General features: G+C 51.0%; 1 protein-coding gene across 2 annotated transcripts in view; it reads left to right on the plus strand.

Moving 5' to 3' along the window:
- Positions 1-14727, plus strand: part of NCKIPSD (NCK interacting protein with SH3 domain) — a 58290-nt gene continuing 43563 nt past the window's right edge. For both annotated transcript variants that reach the window (XM_026096261.2, XM_064518965.1), the window contains exon 1: positions 1-290. In XM_026096261.2, coding sequence (XP_025952046.2) covers positions 120-290 — 171 coding nt within the window. In that variant the 5' untranslated portion in view covers positions 1-119. The remainder of the gene's footprint in view (positions 291-14727) is intronic.

Raw genomic sequence — 14727 nt, forward strand, 5'->3', positions numbered from 1 at the left:
GTGGCCGCGGGGGGCGGGGGGGCGGCGGCGGCGGGGCCGGGCCGGGCAGTGTCGGCGGTGCGGCGGGGCCGGGGCCGGGGCCGGGGCCGTGCCGGGTCGGCGGTGCCGGCGCCGCCGCCATGTACCGGGCGCTGTACAGCTTCCGCTCGGCCGAGCCCAACTCGCTGCCGTTCGCCGCCGGCGAGACCTTCCTGCTGCTGGAGCGCAGCAACCAGCACTGGTGGCTCGTCACCCGCGCCGGCTCCGGCGAGACGGGCTACGCGCCGGCCTCCTACCTGCAGCGCCTGCAGGTGGGCGCGGGGCGGGGCGGCGGGGTGGCCGGGCCCGCGGGGGGGCTGCCCCCAGCCGGGGGGCGGCCGTGCTGCGCGTCGCCCGTGCGGGCTTGGGGTCGCGGGCCCGGAGGCGGCGTCGCCCGGCGCGGCAGGGAAGGGCCCGTTTGCGGTGGGGGGCGGCCTGGCCTGCCCCGGGGGACCGGCCGCGCTGCCCTGCGCTCAGCGGCCCCTCCGTCGCCGCGTGGGTTACCGCTGGCTGCAGAAAGTGGGTGCGATTCCCCGCGGCGGTGGGGCTTCGGCGCAGAAGGACCCCCTGGGACGTCGCGTCCCTGCAGGGCGAGAGTCGGGAGCCTCAGGGGAGACCGAAGGGCCGGTGCCCCGGGGAGACCGTCGTGCTGTTGATGTGATGCCTACGGATCAGGCCGGGGAGCACCAACGCTGCGGGTCGGGGGCGAAGCGGAAAGCTCAGCCGCTTCGGCCGGAGGAGATGGGGTGGGTGAGCGTCGCTTGGGTGCTGGCTTGTAGGTCAGGAGCCCAGGGATGAGAGGGTTGTCTTCGCTCCTGCAGAAATGTGAGAGGAGGACAGAAAACATTTACAGGCCGTGCTCTGGGACGTGGAAAGGATGATCCCCTCCAACAGCTACTCATGAGTGACTAGCCAGCCCTGCAGTCTGGCGATCAGCAGCCCAGGTTGGTCAAGTGTAGGCTTTATCCACAGTTGTGGAGGCATCTCGGTGCTAGTTTGCTCGGTCGCAGGGGGTTTCAGGTCGTGCAGTACCACCACTGCCATGAGAGCGCGCCGAGGGAGGTGTTTGTTGCGCTCCTTCCACCCGCGGACTGTGACGCTGATAGACCTGATCCGTCCCGGACACCGGGAGAAGCCCCAGCGACTGCGGTGACAGTACCCGCAGCCACGGCAGTGATACCGGTAATTACAGAGAGTCAGAGCCGGCTCCTGCAGCCCCCGCAGGAGTCAGGGCAAGGAGGGCAGGTTCGGCGTGCGCGAGCCCTGCGCCGGTGTCGCAGGACGGGAAGCTGCTCGTGCAGCGCAGGGGTCTGTCCCGTGGAGGCCTTGGAGGGAAATCATGGCTCCTGCAGTTAAAATGCATGTTTGATACAAGGCTAACTCATGCTTTTCTAATACTTCAGGCCCTCAGGGGATGGGTGTGGTAGCTGCCTGCAGACTGCGCTTTACATCAGTGAACAGGTAGCTGCACACCAAAGCACATGAATGGTACAAGTGCGTTGAGTCTGGTTGAAAATGGCAACAAACCCCTTCGTTTTGGTGCACTGATTATCCCCCTTCAGGGGCTGCTGGGCTTCCGATCAGGCAGTAATTCAGTCTGTATGTGACCGTGAGTGTGTCCTTTGCAGATCCCTTCAGGGCCTTGCGAGAGCAGTGCTGCCCCGAGCACACCTGCGCCCTTCCCAGGTAGCGGCCCGTCTCTGCCGGCTGTGCTTTTTGGACGCTGGGCCTTTCTGCTGGACTAGGACCTCTCCGGCAGCTTGGCGGAGTGGGCTGACAGGAGGGAGACATCTTGTGCATAAATAAGCCCTTAAGCTATTTACAAGAGCTATTTAAGTACAGAGCAAAGGCCTGATTAAAACACGAGCTTTTAAACCCCCGTGGTGGCATTGCTCCAGGCTGCTGCTCAAGAGTTGCCTCTCTGCAGTCCCTCGCTTCATTGGCCTGTGTGTGTTGACGTCTTCTCTCGCTGCCGTGGGTGCAGGAGTCTTCTCCGTTGCAGCAGCTGCCTCCTGGTGCAGTCTGCCTGTACCTCTCCACCTCATTCATAATGGTTTCAAAATCTGACAGAAAAGCATTTTCCTGCTGAATTTGCATTCCTTTCTGATGTTATATTTTGCTATAGTGTTAAAGCACTCAGAGGCAGCTAGCAATCTTCTGCATACCTTCAGGGTGAGTGCTGGCAGCGTATTAGTAATTCACTAACAGTGTTGCTGGTGACTTTGTGTGTGTTCTCCTCTAGGTCAGATGTGACTTTCTCAAATGCCCTTACACCTGGTAGCAGGAAATAACAGTCTTTCCTGTCTCCTGTCTCCTGTCTTTTTTTTCTTTTTTTTTCTATGGGAAAGTTTTTTGGAGCTAGAATTTGCCTGATGATGCATGAGACAGCAGGATCTAAATTGCTGCTCTGAAGTTATAGTAATTCTCAGTGTATGTGACTTTCTTCCCACTGTTGCATCCTGCTAGCTCTGAAGAGCTGATCTGAAGTCAGAATTTGTTTCCATCCATGGAAAGCAGGCCTGGCGTGGGAGAAAGCATCCTCTGGCTGAGTGCTTACTTGCGACTGTTTGCCGAGGGTCCAGGATGAGAGTGCAAATAATTTGTCACCCAGTCTCGGTTTAATAAGGGTGCGGATACTAATTACAGATGGCGGTTTGGGAGGCAATTAAAGTTGCCCGAAGTAGCTGATGATTAGTGTTGGTGTGCTTCGCAGGGAGGGAGAGCGGCCAAGAGGAGTCACCATTGTAAAGGTAAGCCTTCAGCTGCCTTCACGGTGTAGCCAGGTTTCAGGTAAAGGTTGTAGGTTGCACAACAGCCGCAGCAAATCTCTTCTGCCCACAGGAGCAGCCTGAAAGCTCGTCACAGCAGGCCGCTGAAACGATGCTCAAGGGAGACCGTTGGGCTACGTTTTGCTGGTGCCTTCCGCTATTAGGAGCATTAATTTTCTTCAGAGCTTCTCTCATTTTTTCACTTTATTTGCTCAGCTTTCATGAATGTGGGAAACTCATGCCCTGGCTTCTCTAGCAAAAATGTAGTTCCCACTTATTATTTTAAGCTTATTTCTTGGCCAATGTCTTCATCACAAACGTGGCAGAATTTTGTACTGAAATCCTTGTGACTCACATTGTTACTGTTAAAAGAGGGTTAGTTGTAGGAAGAAAAACAGACTTTTCTTAGGAACATCTAATGCCTCTAAGAAACAAATTGGGGCCAAGCTAGGGCATCAGGAGATGCAGATGGTTTGAAGTTAATTCAGGTCAATTAGAAACGCCCAACTTCAGCTGATATTCCTGCTGATTTTAGTCTTCCATAGTTCCCCTTTGGCACCTTTCTGGGTTATTAAGAGTCATTTCAAGCTGAGTGCCGTTCTGGGGATGAGAATTGAAGCCACTGAGCGGTGAGAGGGAAGGACCAGGCTGCCTGTGGCCCCGCTTCTGCCTGGGGCAGCTCGTGGCTCGGAAGGGGAGAGCGTTGCTTGCCAGCATGCCGGCTCTGCGTGAGGCCGAGGCCAAGGCCAGCTCCGCGTGCCCGTGGCGGTGGTCGGGAGTGGTGATGCTGGCATGCTCCGACGCGAGCCATGTTATGGAGCAGAGCTTTAACAGGCCCCGAGACTGGCAGGTGCCGCTGCAGGGACAAGTGAAGATGTGTGCCCAGCACTGAGTTGGCCGGTGACGGCACACATGGTAATTGCCTCAAGCTATTGACAGAGTAGAGGCAAATGCTAATAGCTAAGGCCAGGCAAATACTGATACAGTGAAACTGTCAACTTCTGGGGTCAGAAAGCCACTTTTTGCAAAGGACAGGGCTTTCAAAGTTTTGTGGGAAGTGGTAAGTTCAGTTTAGAGAGCTTCCTTAGGAGCGGGAGGCTTCCTCATCGCCAGGAAGGTGTGAATGCTGAGTCTAGCAAATAACAAGGCTCCTTTCATTGGGTTAAGTAGCCCATGTGTTACTATTGTTATGGTGGGACATGTAATATTTAAGGGGAGTCTGGAGTTATTCCAGCTTTGGGCCCCTGCCGCGGCGTGAGGAATGTTGCCTGCCTACCAGCAGAGAGGGCAGTGGAGGCTGGCGATACGCTGGTAATATGGTGAGCAGCAGGGCCTGAAGAGACAGCTAAGTCCGTTGTGCTCCTGTACAGAGTACAAAGCTAGCTGTTGAGCTCTTGGGGATGCCAGACCCCATAGGCGATGTGTGGCCTGCCAGGAAAACTCATTTGCTCTGCTCCCGGCAGACCCTCGTGCTGGGTAGGGGCCAGCTGGGTCGTTCTGGTGGTGGTGGTGGTTTGCTCCTGGCTGTGGGACCCATGTGTGGGAGCAGCAGTCATCTTAGCTGTTGTCCTTACTAGATGTCACAGGTAGTTTTGCCTTGCCTCTTGGGTGCACTGACCAGGCTGTATTGTGTGCATCAATAAAAATATCGATGTTATGCCTTGAGGAGAGAACAGCCACCATAAATACTGGGCTCTACTGATAAATGCCAGTGGTGCAAAAATAAGTGGTAAGTTGAAAAGGGATGGTTCTTGGTAAAATGGGAATGATTTAACATGCTGACCTTTATCCTTATGTGGTGAATCAGCTGCTGAGTTGTATTAAGCAGTTAGGAAATAGCTTTGAAACTACTATTAATAGCATTTTCAAAATTACTTGAAATCTTGAAATTTATCTGAAATAATCAAAAATTTGTTTGAAATATTGATCTAGATTCTCTATTCAGGTGGGATCGTCTCTGATCTTTTATGCCTTCATGTTCTACCTCTGGAAGAGCGAGAAGGGAGTTGTCTAGGTGGGAAGATGTTTCTACTGATGGCCGAGAAACTGTGGACCATCTGTCTGGAAAGTGGATGCAGCCAAGAGTATAGCGAGAACATTTTAATAATGCCTGGGACTGCTATTTATCGTCTCTTTTTCTGCAAGAATAAACAGGCTTGTGATAAAAATAAGAGACTGCTTCATGCAGCCTAGCAACAGTTTCTTAAAATTCCCTTGCAGCATAAGCAAATGTGCAGAGGGATGATACAGGTAATTCTGGTCTAGTAGGCACAGAAATTGTGTTTCACTTCCCTAAATGCAAGGAGAAGAGGGATTTGTGAAGGAGGGAAAGCCCAGAGGGCTGGCTGACAGTCCAGCTGAGGGGGTCTGATAGCTCGGAGCTGCTCCCGGAGCATGATCCCACTCCTCTTCCCAGGCAAGCAGCCCAGCGCTGCCCTCCCTGCTGCCACGACTGCTTGTCAGCCCGTCTCTGAATTAATTCAGTTCGCTGACTTGCCAGAAAACTCATCACTTCTTGTCTGGTTATTTATTTATGTATTTATTTTGCCAGGATAGCAAACGCGTTGGCTCAGTGAGGATCCAGCAAGCGCTGAAGCTGGCGCCAGGCGAGCGGTGGGAGCGCCGGGCCGGCGGGGAGGCAGGGCGAGCTCCGCAGGCCGCGTCCGGAGGCGTGAGCTGTGCTTAGCTCCGGTGCGTTGGCACACTGCTCCCGCTAAGGTGGAGGTGGCCATGGTTGTGGAGCAGAGTTGGTTGTACAGTGTCAAATGATCAGATCTTCTGATACTGTTTTTAATATTTCTTAGGAAGCACGTCCCTGATTGCTGGACAGTGAGCTTTAGCAACTGTGCTTTGCTGTAAAAGCTCTACACGGTAGAGCCTTTTCTCCTTGATCTGCATGAAATCCGCTTGTGAGCAGAGCGCTCCTGACATCGGCAGACTGTCTCCTGTAGTCCCATTGCCCTGAATAGAAGAAGACGTAAGCGCAGTCTGTTGTATGGCCCATCTCCTGCACTGGTCTGGGGCTTGAATCATTGCTGTCATCTGTTTCAGATTTGAGAGAGCTTTTAATGGGCATGAGAGCTTAATCAGAATACTCGCACAGATCCTGAATAAGCACTCAGGCTAAAAATAAAGTTTTATTTTGGAGAATAAGCAGCTGGTAGAGCTTTGCAGCTGAGGCTGCATTTCTTGACACGTGTAAGAAGCTGAAAGAATGAAGCATTTTTCTTCAGGCTGTCACAGTAGCAGAGATGCTATCATACCAGAACTGCTAATGCTTTGAGATGAGGTTTTATTCTTGAAACCAAATTATGCAGTCAGGGGGATTATAACCATTTCTAATTACTGTAGCTAAAGACTTGAAATTTAAGCCAGAAGTTCTGCAATGTTTCACAGTTCAGAATGATTAAAGTAGAAAAATGTGAATGATCTTTAGCCTCTTCTTTCATTTGACTATGAAAATTTGTTCTTCTCACTTAGGGTACTTTGCTTAAAAAGAATTAAGCTTTTTGGTATCAGATAAAATTTGCCTTTGTGACTTGGGCTGCCATGTATGAGCTACGCTGGTGGGCTGTGCTTGTTATTCCTGCAGTTGCTTAATGGCTGTGCTTGGGGGATGCGGAGGTGGCGCACTGATGGACTCCTGGATGGTCCCAATGGGTTAGTTTTGGGGTCAAAACTATATGTTTAAGCCTGTTTTGGGGTCAGACAACATGAATGTTCTGTTGCTCAGAAGTCAGCAAGCAGTAAAGAAGCATCTCGGCGCCCACGTCTGCTTTTAAATAGTGTGGCTGGGGCTCTACTAAGGCTGGAGGAAGAGCAAGGTGTGTGATGGGGCAGACTGGAAGGAAGGAACGTGCTGCTTTCTTCCAGGCCTGTGGAGAGGCCTGGAGCATGCGGGCACAGTCTGGCTCCCAGCTTCCCTGCTGGATTGCAGTATCTTAGCGTGCTTGGGCATTTTGCACGCTGCTTTCTGGTGCTGGTCTTGCCTTGAGCAGCTCATGTGTTACATGTGTGATCATAGGCTGCTGTTCTGCAGCTTTGATTGCTTGGGCTGCTCGCTGCATGATTTTTTTGTATGCATTACATCAGGAGAAGGCGGTTTAAACTCTTTCCCTTTGTTTACATCTGGAAGTTAATCAACTGTCATTACAAATGGAGGGATTGCCATTTTTGGTCCAGGAGCCTCTCTTCAAAATGGTTAGCAGGGTGCTGCCCCTGGTGGATAGCAGACATGGAAAGCCTTACTCTCACCCTGTTTGCAGGAAAAGGTCTTTAGCAATGACTCAATTGTGTACATTTATTGAGCAAGCTGCTTCTGTGATTAACATATGGGGCCCAGAATTGAGACTTCTGGATTTTGTTTGTATTAGCTGCCAGCTCGTTATGGGACTCCATGCAAGCGGCTGTCTTTGCCAGACGTGGCCTCCCTGCCTGTCAGCGAGGATGAAGGCAGCAGGTCCCACAGGAAGGTTGTTGCTCAGTTGAAATTCTCATAAGCACTGAAGCCTAGTTGGTGCAAATTTAAGCTGATCAACGCTGCTGTCAGCCCATGTGAAGGCAGGCTGCTGGTGACCGCGTGGCAGTATAGGTACATCTCTCTACAATAACAGTGCTGACATGAAGTCCGGTCAGTGGATGTGCTACACAAATGGACAGTTTCCTGCCTTCAGCCATCGCTGTCTTCTGACGTTTCAGAAGATGGGTCTTATGCTGCCCTTACCTGGAGTGCGGCACCGGCAGCTCCTTGGCTGCTCCTTCTGAGCCTGAGGGGACCAGCGGATGTCTTTGAAAGTGAAGTTTGAATGTCCTGGGCTTGCTGAGCCACAGCTGTTCTCCGCTTGTAATTGTGCAGCTTTTCAAATGATCCTGCTCTCGCCCCGGCTTGCGGGATTGCCGGCATCCCATCAGGTGAACTCTGGGTAGACAAAAGCAGGGGAGGACAGATTCTGTAATGAAACCAGTGGAAACTGAAAGTTTGGGGATTGTTGTTCTGTGTGAAGTACGGAGGGAATGAAAGAAGAGCGGAGAACAGGGAGAAGGACTTTGTATTGCTTCTCCTTGGAGAAAAATGTGCTAGTGTTAGTGGTGGTGGGAAAAGCACTTAACGGAGAAGCGTGAAGGACTCTCCTTGCTGGAGGAGTGTGCTGTGAGCTCAGTGCGAGATGTACTCTAAGAAAGACTTTGGCAAAAACACGCTATATCACGGTCACCGGCTGACCCGAGAACATTCTTTGCAAGGTTTGGGGCGTATTTATGCCCATGGGGAAAATCAAATCGCAGGGTTTAAAATGGGTATTTACATCTGTCAGTGGCCGAAACATGGAAAACAGCTGAATCTATCTGTTAAGGTTGTTGTTATCAGAGCTCTGTTTCTGTTCCAGAAACAGCTTCTTCTTTCTTTTCCCTTGCTTCTGTAACTGAGATGTATATAAAAATAAACAGAATTTTTATTAACATCTCAGTTTCGCTCCCTGATGAAGGATTTAAACTTTGTCATTCCCAGCCAAGGTTTTGTATTGGGCATATGCCTGTCAGTCTGGGCACTGGTAAAAGGATAAATTCCAGCAGAGGAATTAGAAGGAGAGAAGTACAAGTAGCCCTAATGTGCAGCTATAGCATTAGATAGGACATCAGTGTCTCTGAAGTCTAGTTTTCTTGCAGACTATGTGCTCAATGCTGTACCCAAATTTTACAAGCCACAGGTTCTAATAGAGCTCTGTGTGCAAAGATTTTAAATTAAATGCATGTGCGTTGCACTAGTTCCAGAGAGAAAAGCTTAAATTGAAGCTTTCTTCTTGGCCATGGCACTAACAGTTTGTTCAATTTATTTCACTAAAGAGGCGCATTTGTATGCAGCCTTGCAAGAGTTGTGAGGACTGAAAGCATTTACGGTTGGGCTGGGAGATCAGCCCCGGTTCAGAGGCTCTAAGAGATCTGTCTCAGATCAGTGGGGTTTTTCATCTCTATCTCTTTCTAGCAGTCTGCTGCCTGGTGCCTTGCTGAGGACGATGGAGCAGGGCTGCCTCTGAAGTGTCCCACTGCGCGGTTTGCTGCGTATGCTGAACGGTGCTCAGCAATGAATAAATGTGGTGGAGGCTGCTGCAGTGCGTTTGGGGAAAGAAACGGATCCAGCTGGATTAGGTGATACTCTGTAATTCACACTTGCTGTTGCATCCTCTGCTAAGCCTGCGTGCGCAGATTGCTTTGTTATCCCCCTCCGCGGTTAGTGGGAACTAACTTCTAAAGGCGAAGGCATAGCCGTTTTCAAGTCTGGCCTCCTGGATAGAGACTACAAAGCTGTGTCACAAGAGTCAGTAGAAATAATTAAGTTAGATGCTGGAGCCACTCCTGTGTGCCCCTGTTAGTGGGGTGTGAGAAGCAGTCTTGTCTCTACGCTGCAGCAGAGAGAAACGGTGCCAGGATGTACCTGTTCCCTCCGACCAGCTTGGCCGCTCACGTCCTGCTGGTGCAGAGCCTCGTGGAGCGGTGCTGACTCCTTTGCTTGGGTTAGGTCCTGGTGCTGCATGCACCCCTTCAACAGGCCTTTGTGCCTGGATGCAGCTCCCCTGGGCCGGGGAAAGCCGTGCAAGTGAAGGGCGGTGAGGAAAGGCCCCGGTCCTGCTGCAGGTTGGTGGCTGAGCAGGAGGGAGGACTCCAGGCTCTCTGGTTTCCAGGCTGGGTGTTTCCATTCCCCTAGACTGGCTCTCCTCCCAGCTAACTTGCTGAGTGCTGCAGCAACAGAGACCTTTTGGTGTTCAGATCTCTCATTTTTCCATTCAAAACAATTGTGACGAACACTCTGTTAACATTAACATCAAGAGAACATCTTTGCCCTTCTTCAAATGAAGTAAAAAAGCCATTCAGTCCCCTCTGGGGAAACAGCCTCTACTGCTCCCTACCTAAATTTCTCTTCCTCCTCCTGAACTGGAAGGCTCATATGCCAGTGAATGGGCAATCATGTCATATTTGGCTAATTCCTCTCCTTGCACTGTTTTTAGCAAGCAGGGCAGCTGCCCTTCAGGGTTTCTGATGGAGCAGGCTGAGGCTGAAAGCTGTGCTGAGGTTTAAACAGCTCCTGACTTGCTTCCCCGCCTCCAAACGCTTAGATGAAATTGCTCTGTGGCGATGCAGAAGTCACTGGAAGATGGTACTGGGGAGAGGTGCCAGGGACTGGTACCAAGTGGGATTTTGTGAAAGTCTTTTCTGATTAACTAAAAAACTGGGGTGATAAGATGATAATTACTACATTTTCAGATGATACTTTTAAGGGGTGTAAGCACACTGAAGTCTAGTTCTATACTCTAAAATGGCTTTCAAGCACTAGAAAAATAGTCTGGAAAGGAGTGATACTGTTCAGTCAGGACCAGCTCTGGGCTCATGTGGGAATAACCAGGTGCAGAGCTGCCCTGGGGATGGAGGGTGCAAGGGCTGCCCTCCGAGGGAGGACGCAGAGGCTGGAGAGGGTCCAGTGCTGAAATGAGTCAACGGCATCATGCAATGCCGCAGGAAAGATGACTGTTGGACTGGACCCTAAAAGCAGGAATATGTGCTGTGGGGGGTGTGACGTGGTGTCTCTGCTCTGCTCAGCAATGGTCACACACTTAGGTTGTTTGGTTTGGGGTACTGGGACCAGCTGAAAGGGCCCGGAGAGACACTGAGCATCTGGATTGTTTCCTAGATCCTCCGGTCAAGGAAGGGCTGAAGGATCTGGGGCACGTGGCTTCATAAGGAGAGAGGAGCGTGGGAAGACAAGCCTTCAGGCTGCGTGAAAAGCTTCAGGAAAGAAGGGAACAAGCCCTCCATAGTCATCAGGGAAGGTCAAGAAACAATAAGCTACAATTGCTGTTAAGAGTTGTGAATTACTCAGATGTTCCCAGCAGGAAGGATGCCGAGCACCCGCCTGGGTGCCTCTGCTGGCTGCAGTGCTGGGGAGCAGAGCTGTCCCGCTTCCTCCTCTCTCTAGTTCTGTCTTGCCCTGCTCGAAACAGTTTGAAGAAGCCGGTCCAATGGGAGGAGCTTAAATCTTGTTTTCTTGACAAGTTTGAATTTTGAGCTGCAAAATACTTGGTGTATTTAGAAGAAAAATCTTCATTTTGAGCAACGGTATGTTCAGCTCTGTGACGGCCATCATTGCCTCTGATTGCGTGTCGCGGTGGGAATTGTAGTGGCTGGGACCAGTCCTGTCGCGCTTGGCAGGAGCATTGCATCCTTTCCACGCCTGCATGGCTCATGGATAAATAAGTTTTGACCTTTATAAGAGGGCTTGTCAGGCAAAACTTGTCTTGATTTTTTTTTTCCACTTGACAAAACCTTTGATTAAAAAAAAAACAAAGTATTTTGAGGCTTGTCGTAGGGGAAGTGGAACTGAGGACGTGATTCATCAGCGACCGCATCTGCTCCTCTGTGCTCCCCTGCCTCCCCCTCTGCTTGCTTGCCGTGGGATGTCGAGCGCTGTGCTGAGCACAGCTCCCTCAGCGCTAACAGGGCAGTAATGGTTGTCCCCAGCGCAAGACTTCCTAAGTTGCAGGGAGGAAGGAGAGTTAGCTTTGCTTTAACTCGTCTGTGTTCGTGCCCTACCGTGCAGCGTTAACCTGTCGGGGCTGTTTGCTTTGCTTGCAAGGAAGCAAAACGCTAATACATACCCTCTGGTGGAGGAAGGCTTCAACGGGAAGGGGAAGGAAAATTTTGGCGGTGTAGGCTGTTCAGAATGAGACGGAAAGCTCATGGGTTTGTTTTTCCTGGTTGTTTGTTTGCCCGTGTCAGTTCCCTATAAAGATGGAGCCGCCCCTGCCTTCCTCCTCGGGAGCTGCTTAGCGCTTGGTGAGGGAGCTGCTGAGGCTGTGTCCTCGCTGCTGCCGGCCTGGCGCCGCTCGGGAGGCAGCACCGCGTGGCTGCGGGGATCGAGCTGGTCCTCATGCTCACGTTGCCTTTTGTTCTGGCAAGATGCAGTTTTGAATATATGTATATCTGTGCTGTCACATTCCTGCGGTTCCCATCTTCGCTGCTCCGTCCCCGTTTCCAGCTCACGCTGCTGAGGGTGGGGTTGTGTGTGTGAAAGCACTCTGCGAGACTCTTTTTTTTTTTTTTTTTTTTCTTTTCCAGGCTGCAGGCACACCAAAAACACTAGCACAGGCTGGTATTTTGGTTTGTCCAGCTTCTTGAAAGGTTTAATTAAAAAAAAGAAAAACATTTAAGCTGTCGGCCTAAGTGCACTAGATAATTCCAGGCTGTGGGTCGCTTCTTGCTAAATCATTGGTTCCAGACTCAGATTAGATCTCTTCTAAGTAATAGCCATTAATTATTTTTGTTTTTCTGGTACTAGTAGGGGTAGGGTATTGTATTACAGAAATCTGAGGGCAGGCCCTGGCTCCAAACCTTCAATTATATTTGTTAAAAACAAAAGGGATGAGGGAGAAGATGTGGCAAGATCTGCAAAATCAGGACGGGTGGCCTACAAGAAGGAGGGGCTCTGCTTGGGTGCTGGTGGGACGTGCGAGGCCTCGCGCTCTTGCCTGTGGGGTATGCGGGCACCGCGGTTTTGTACGAGGCCGTGATGCAGCAGGGTCTGCACGCGCGACCCACGTGCCTGCACTGAGGTTGCGGTTCCCGGATGCTGCTGGCTCCTCTCCCCTCTTCCCCAGGGCTTTAACCACTACTTTTCCTCCAAGGAAGCAGTGCCGTAAGGGCAACCTGCTGCTTTTCCCTCCCTATTAATGAATGGGTTTGTAAAACCCCCCCTAGAGCTCTAAAACACGGAGAGACCCGTCCGTGCATCATTTTTTGTTGTTCACTTGCTCTCTGAAGCCTCTTTGAGCCCCAGCGTTGGAGTCACTTGGCTCGGTCTGTCCCTTTCTGCAGGGCTCATGGTGAGCTCCGCAGTGCCTTAGTCTGAGGAGGGTCTTTGCCTGTCCCACCGGAGGCAGCGTGGAGGCTGAGCCGAGCCCGCGGGTCGCATCGTCCCTCTCTGGAGGCAGGAGGGATGCCCGGGCGGACCGAGCAGGCGGTTTCCATCCGCTCGCGAATGGCAGGTGGAAATTGCTGCGGGCAGGCTGTCGAGGTCGGTCGGGGGCTCTCTACCGGCAGAGCTCAGCGCAGGGCCCGCGCGCTCTGACAGTTGTACCGGCAGTCGTGGCAGCCCCTTAAAAACCAGATGGCTGCCTAAAGAGATCAAATCGCAGCTCCCCAGCAAGCAGACAAATGCAGACCGCCGTGGCCTCTCGTTCTGATACTGCGCAGATGCTATTTTGAGTGAACTCGATGAATTTTGTGCTTTTTCAGCCTGCTCAAAGATGTTCTTTTTTTCCTTCCCTTCCTGAGGAAAGAATGTGTGTTTTTGGGGGTGGGAGGCGGAGAGTAACATGGTTCGAACATCTGAGATCAAGTGTGTTATGCCCAGTTCATAAATCACAGCCGGGTGACATGCCAGAATGAGAGCCTGCAGCCCACTTCTGTCAGCGCTTCGGCTTTCCTGTCCCCGAAGAATATATGGGGAGAAGTTAGCGGTGATTGGGGTTGCCAGGTGTCTGTTTTAAGTGCTGGCTGGCAATATGCAATGTGCTCAAGTATCAGGGAAACCCATAATTTTCAGAATGTAAAAAGAGTACTTGTATTAAAATCCTCTACCCTAAATAAGAATGATGAGCATAAAGGTTCTTTAACTACTTAATGCATAAGCTTAGGGATTTCCCTGAGCTTTGCAGAATTAAATGTTTGTAGCTGAAGGCTCTTTTTCCATTTGACGTTAAGAAAACAGCGTTTCTTGAAGCTCTGAGTTCTAAGTAATGAAGTTTTGCCTGCCCCAGAATCACCTTTATTCACTTAAAATAAAAAATGCATGCCTTTTAATTTGTTTTTGGATTGATTTCGGGCATATGTCTTCCATCAGCTTGACGACATGAGATAACAGCAGCATTGAAATCATTGTGCGGTTATTATCAAAAGGCCTGTGCTGTATACTTTTTTACATGAAGGAGGGAAAGAAATCCCTTCAGCATCCAGTTTTGGGAGGCATAATCTGAAGCTCTCTTAGAAGCATTCCCCTAGTGATACGGGCTGGTATTTGAGACCGTTAAATGCATGAACCACATTTGAGCTGGCTGTGTTTTGAAGCTCTCATTTAAAAACCTAACATCTCCAGAAGACATTGAGCATTGGTCACTTTAATAGCTTTTAAACACCATTAATATAGTACTAATGCCCGAGCAGAAAATTCTCCCACCAGAACCACGGCTGACAGTGTTTGGTCTCACGTGGCTCTTCAGATGTGGAGAAATGCCCACACCTCTGACAGTCTGGCCATGGGGAGCTAACGAGTGCGGACGAGCAGCCAGCCTTAGCCTGGAGGGGTTTATGGAGAGGGAGAAGAAAAGGGGGAGAACAAAAAAGAGAGAGAGACCTACAGCAAGCACATGGGTTCTCCAAACCACCCAACCCGTTGGTTATGATAGCCCCTTGCTTGCCATCAGGCAGCTTCACCCCTGCGTTCTCTGCCTGGCCCGTGCTCCTCCATGGAGGGGCCACCAGCGGGGTCTGTGCGGAGGCGAGGTTGCTCCTGGTCTCTCTGTCCTGCAGGATTTGGTCTCGCTGGCGAGGGGCTGGAGAGGCTTCCTGAATCCTGTTAATTTGCTCTTACTTACGCCGTGGAGTGAGGTGAACGCTGACCAGAGAATGTGGCGCGTGAAAAGATGGATGTGAGAAATCAATACTGTAATAAGGTAAATGAGCTGGGGTGAAGGTCTTGCGCATGGGAAGTGAACGCTCCAACAAATGCACTTTTTGTTCATTACCTTGGGAAGTGAGGAAAACAGGATTATGGACGATCTGCTGCCTTTAGCACACTGTCTTAAGAGGACATCGCTTTCCTGTTCCAATTTCTTAATGTTCACTGGGGAGTCCACGCATGCCGTTCTAGGCTGCAGGAGATGGGATTATAACTTGC

The sequence above is a fragment of the Dromaius novaehollandiae genome, chromosome 12, assembly GCF_036370855.1.
Source record: "Dromaius novaehollandiae isolate bDroNov1 chromosome 12, bDroNov1.hap1, whole genome shotgun sequence".
NCBI classification, from domain to species: Eukaryota; Metazoa; Chordata; class Aves; order Casuariiformes; family Dromaiidae; genus Dromaius; species Dromaius novaehollandiae.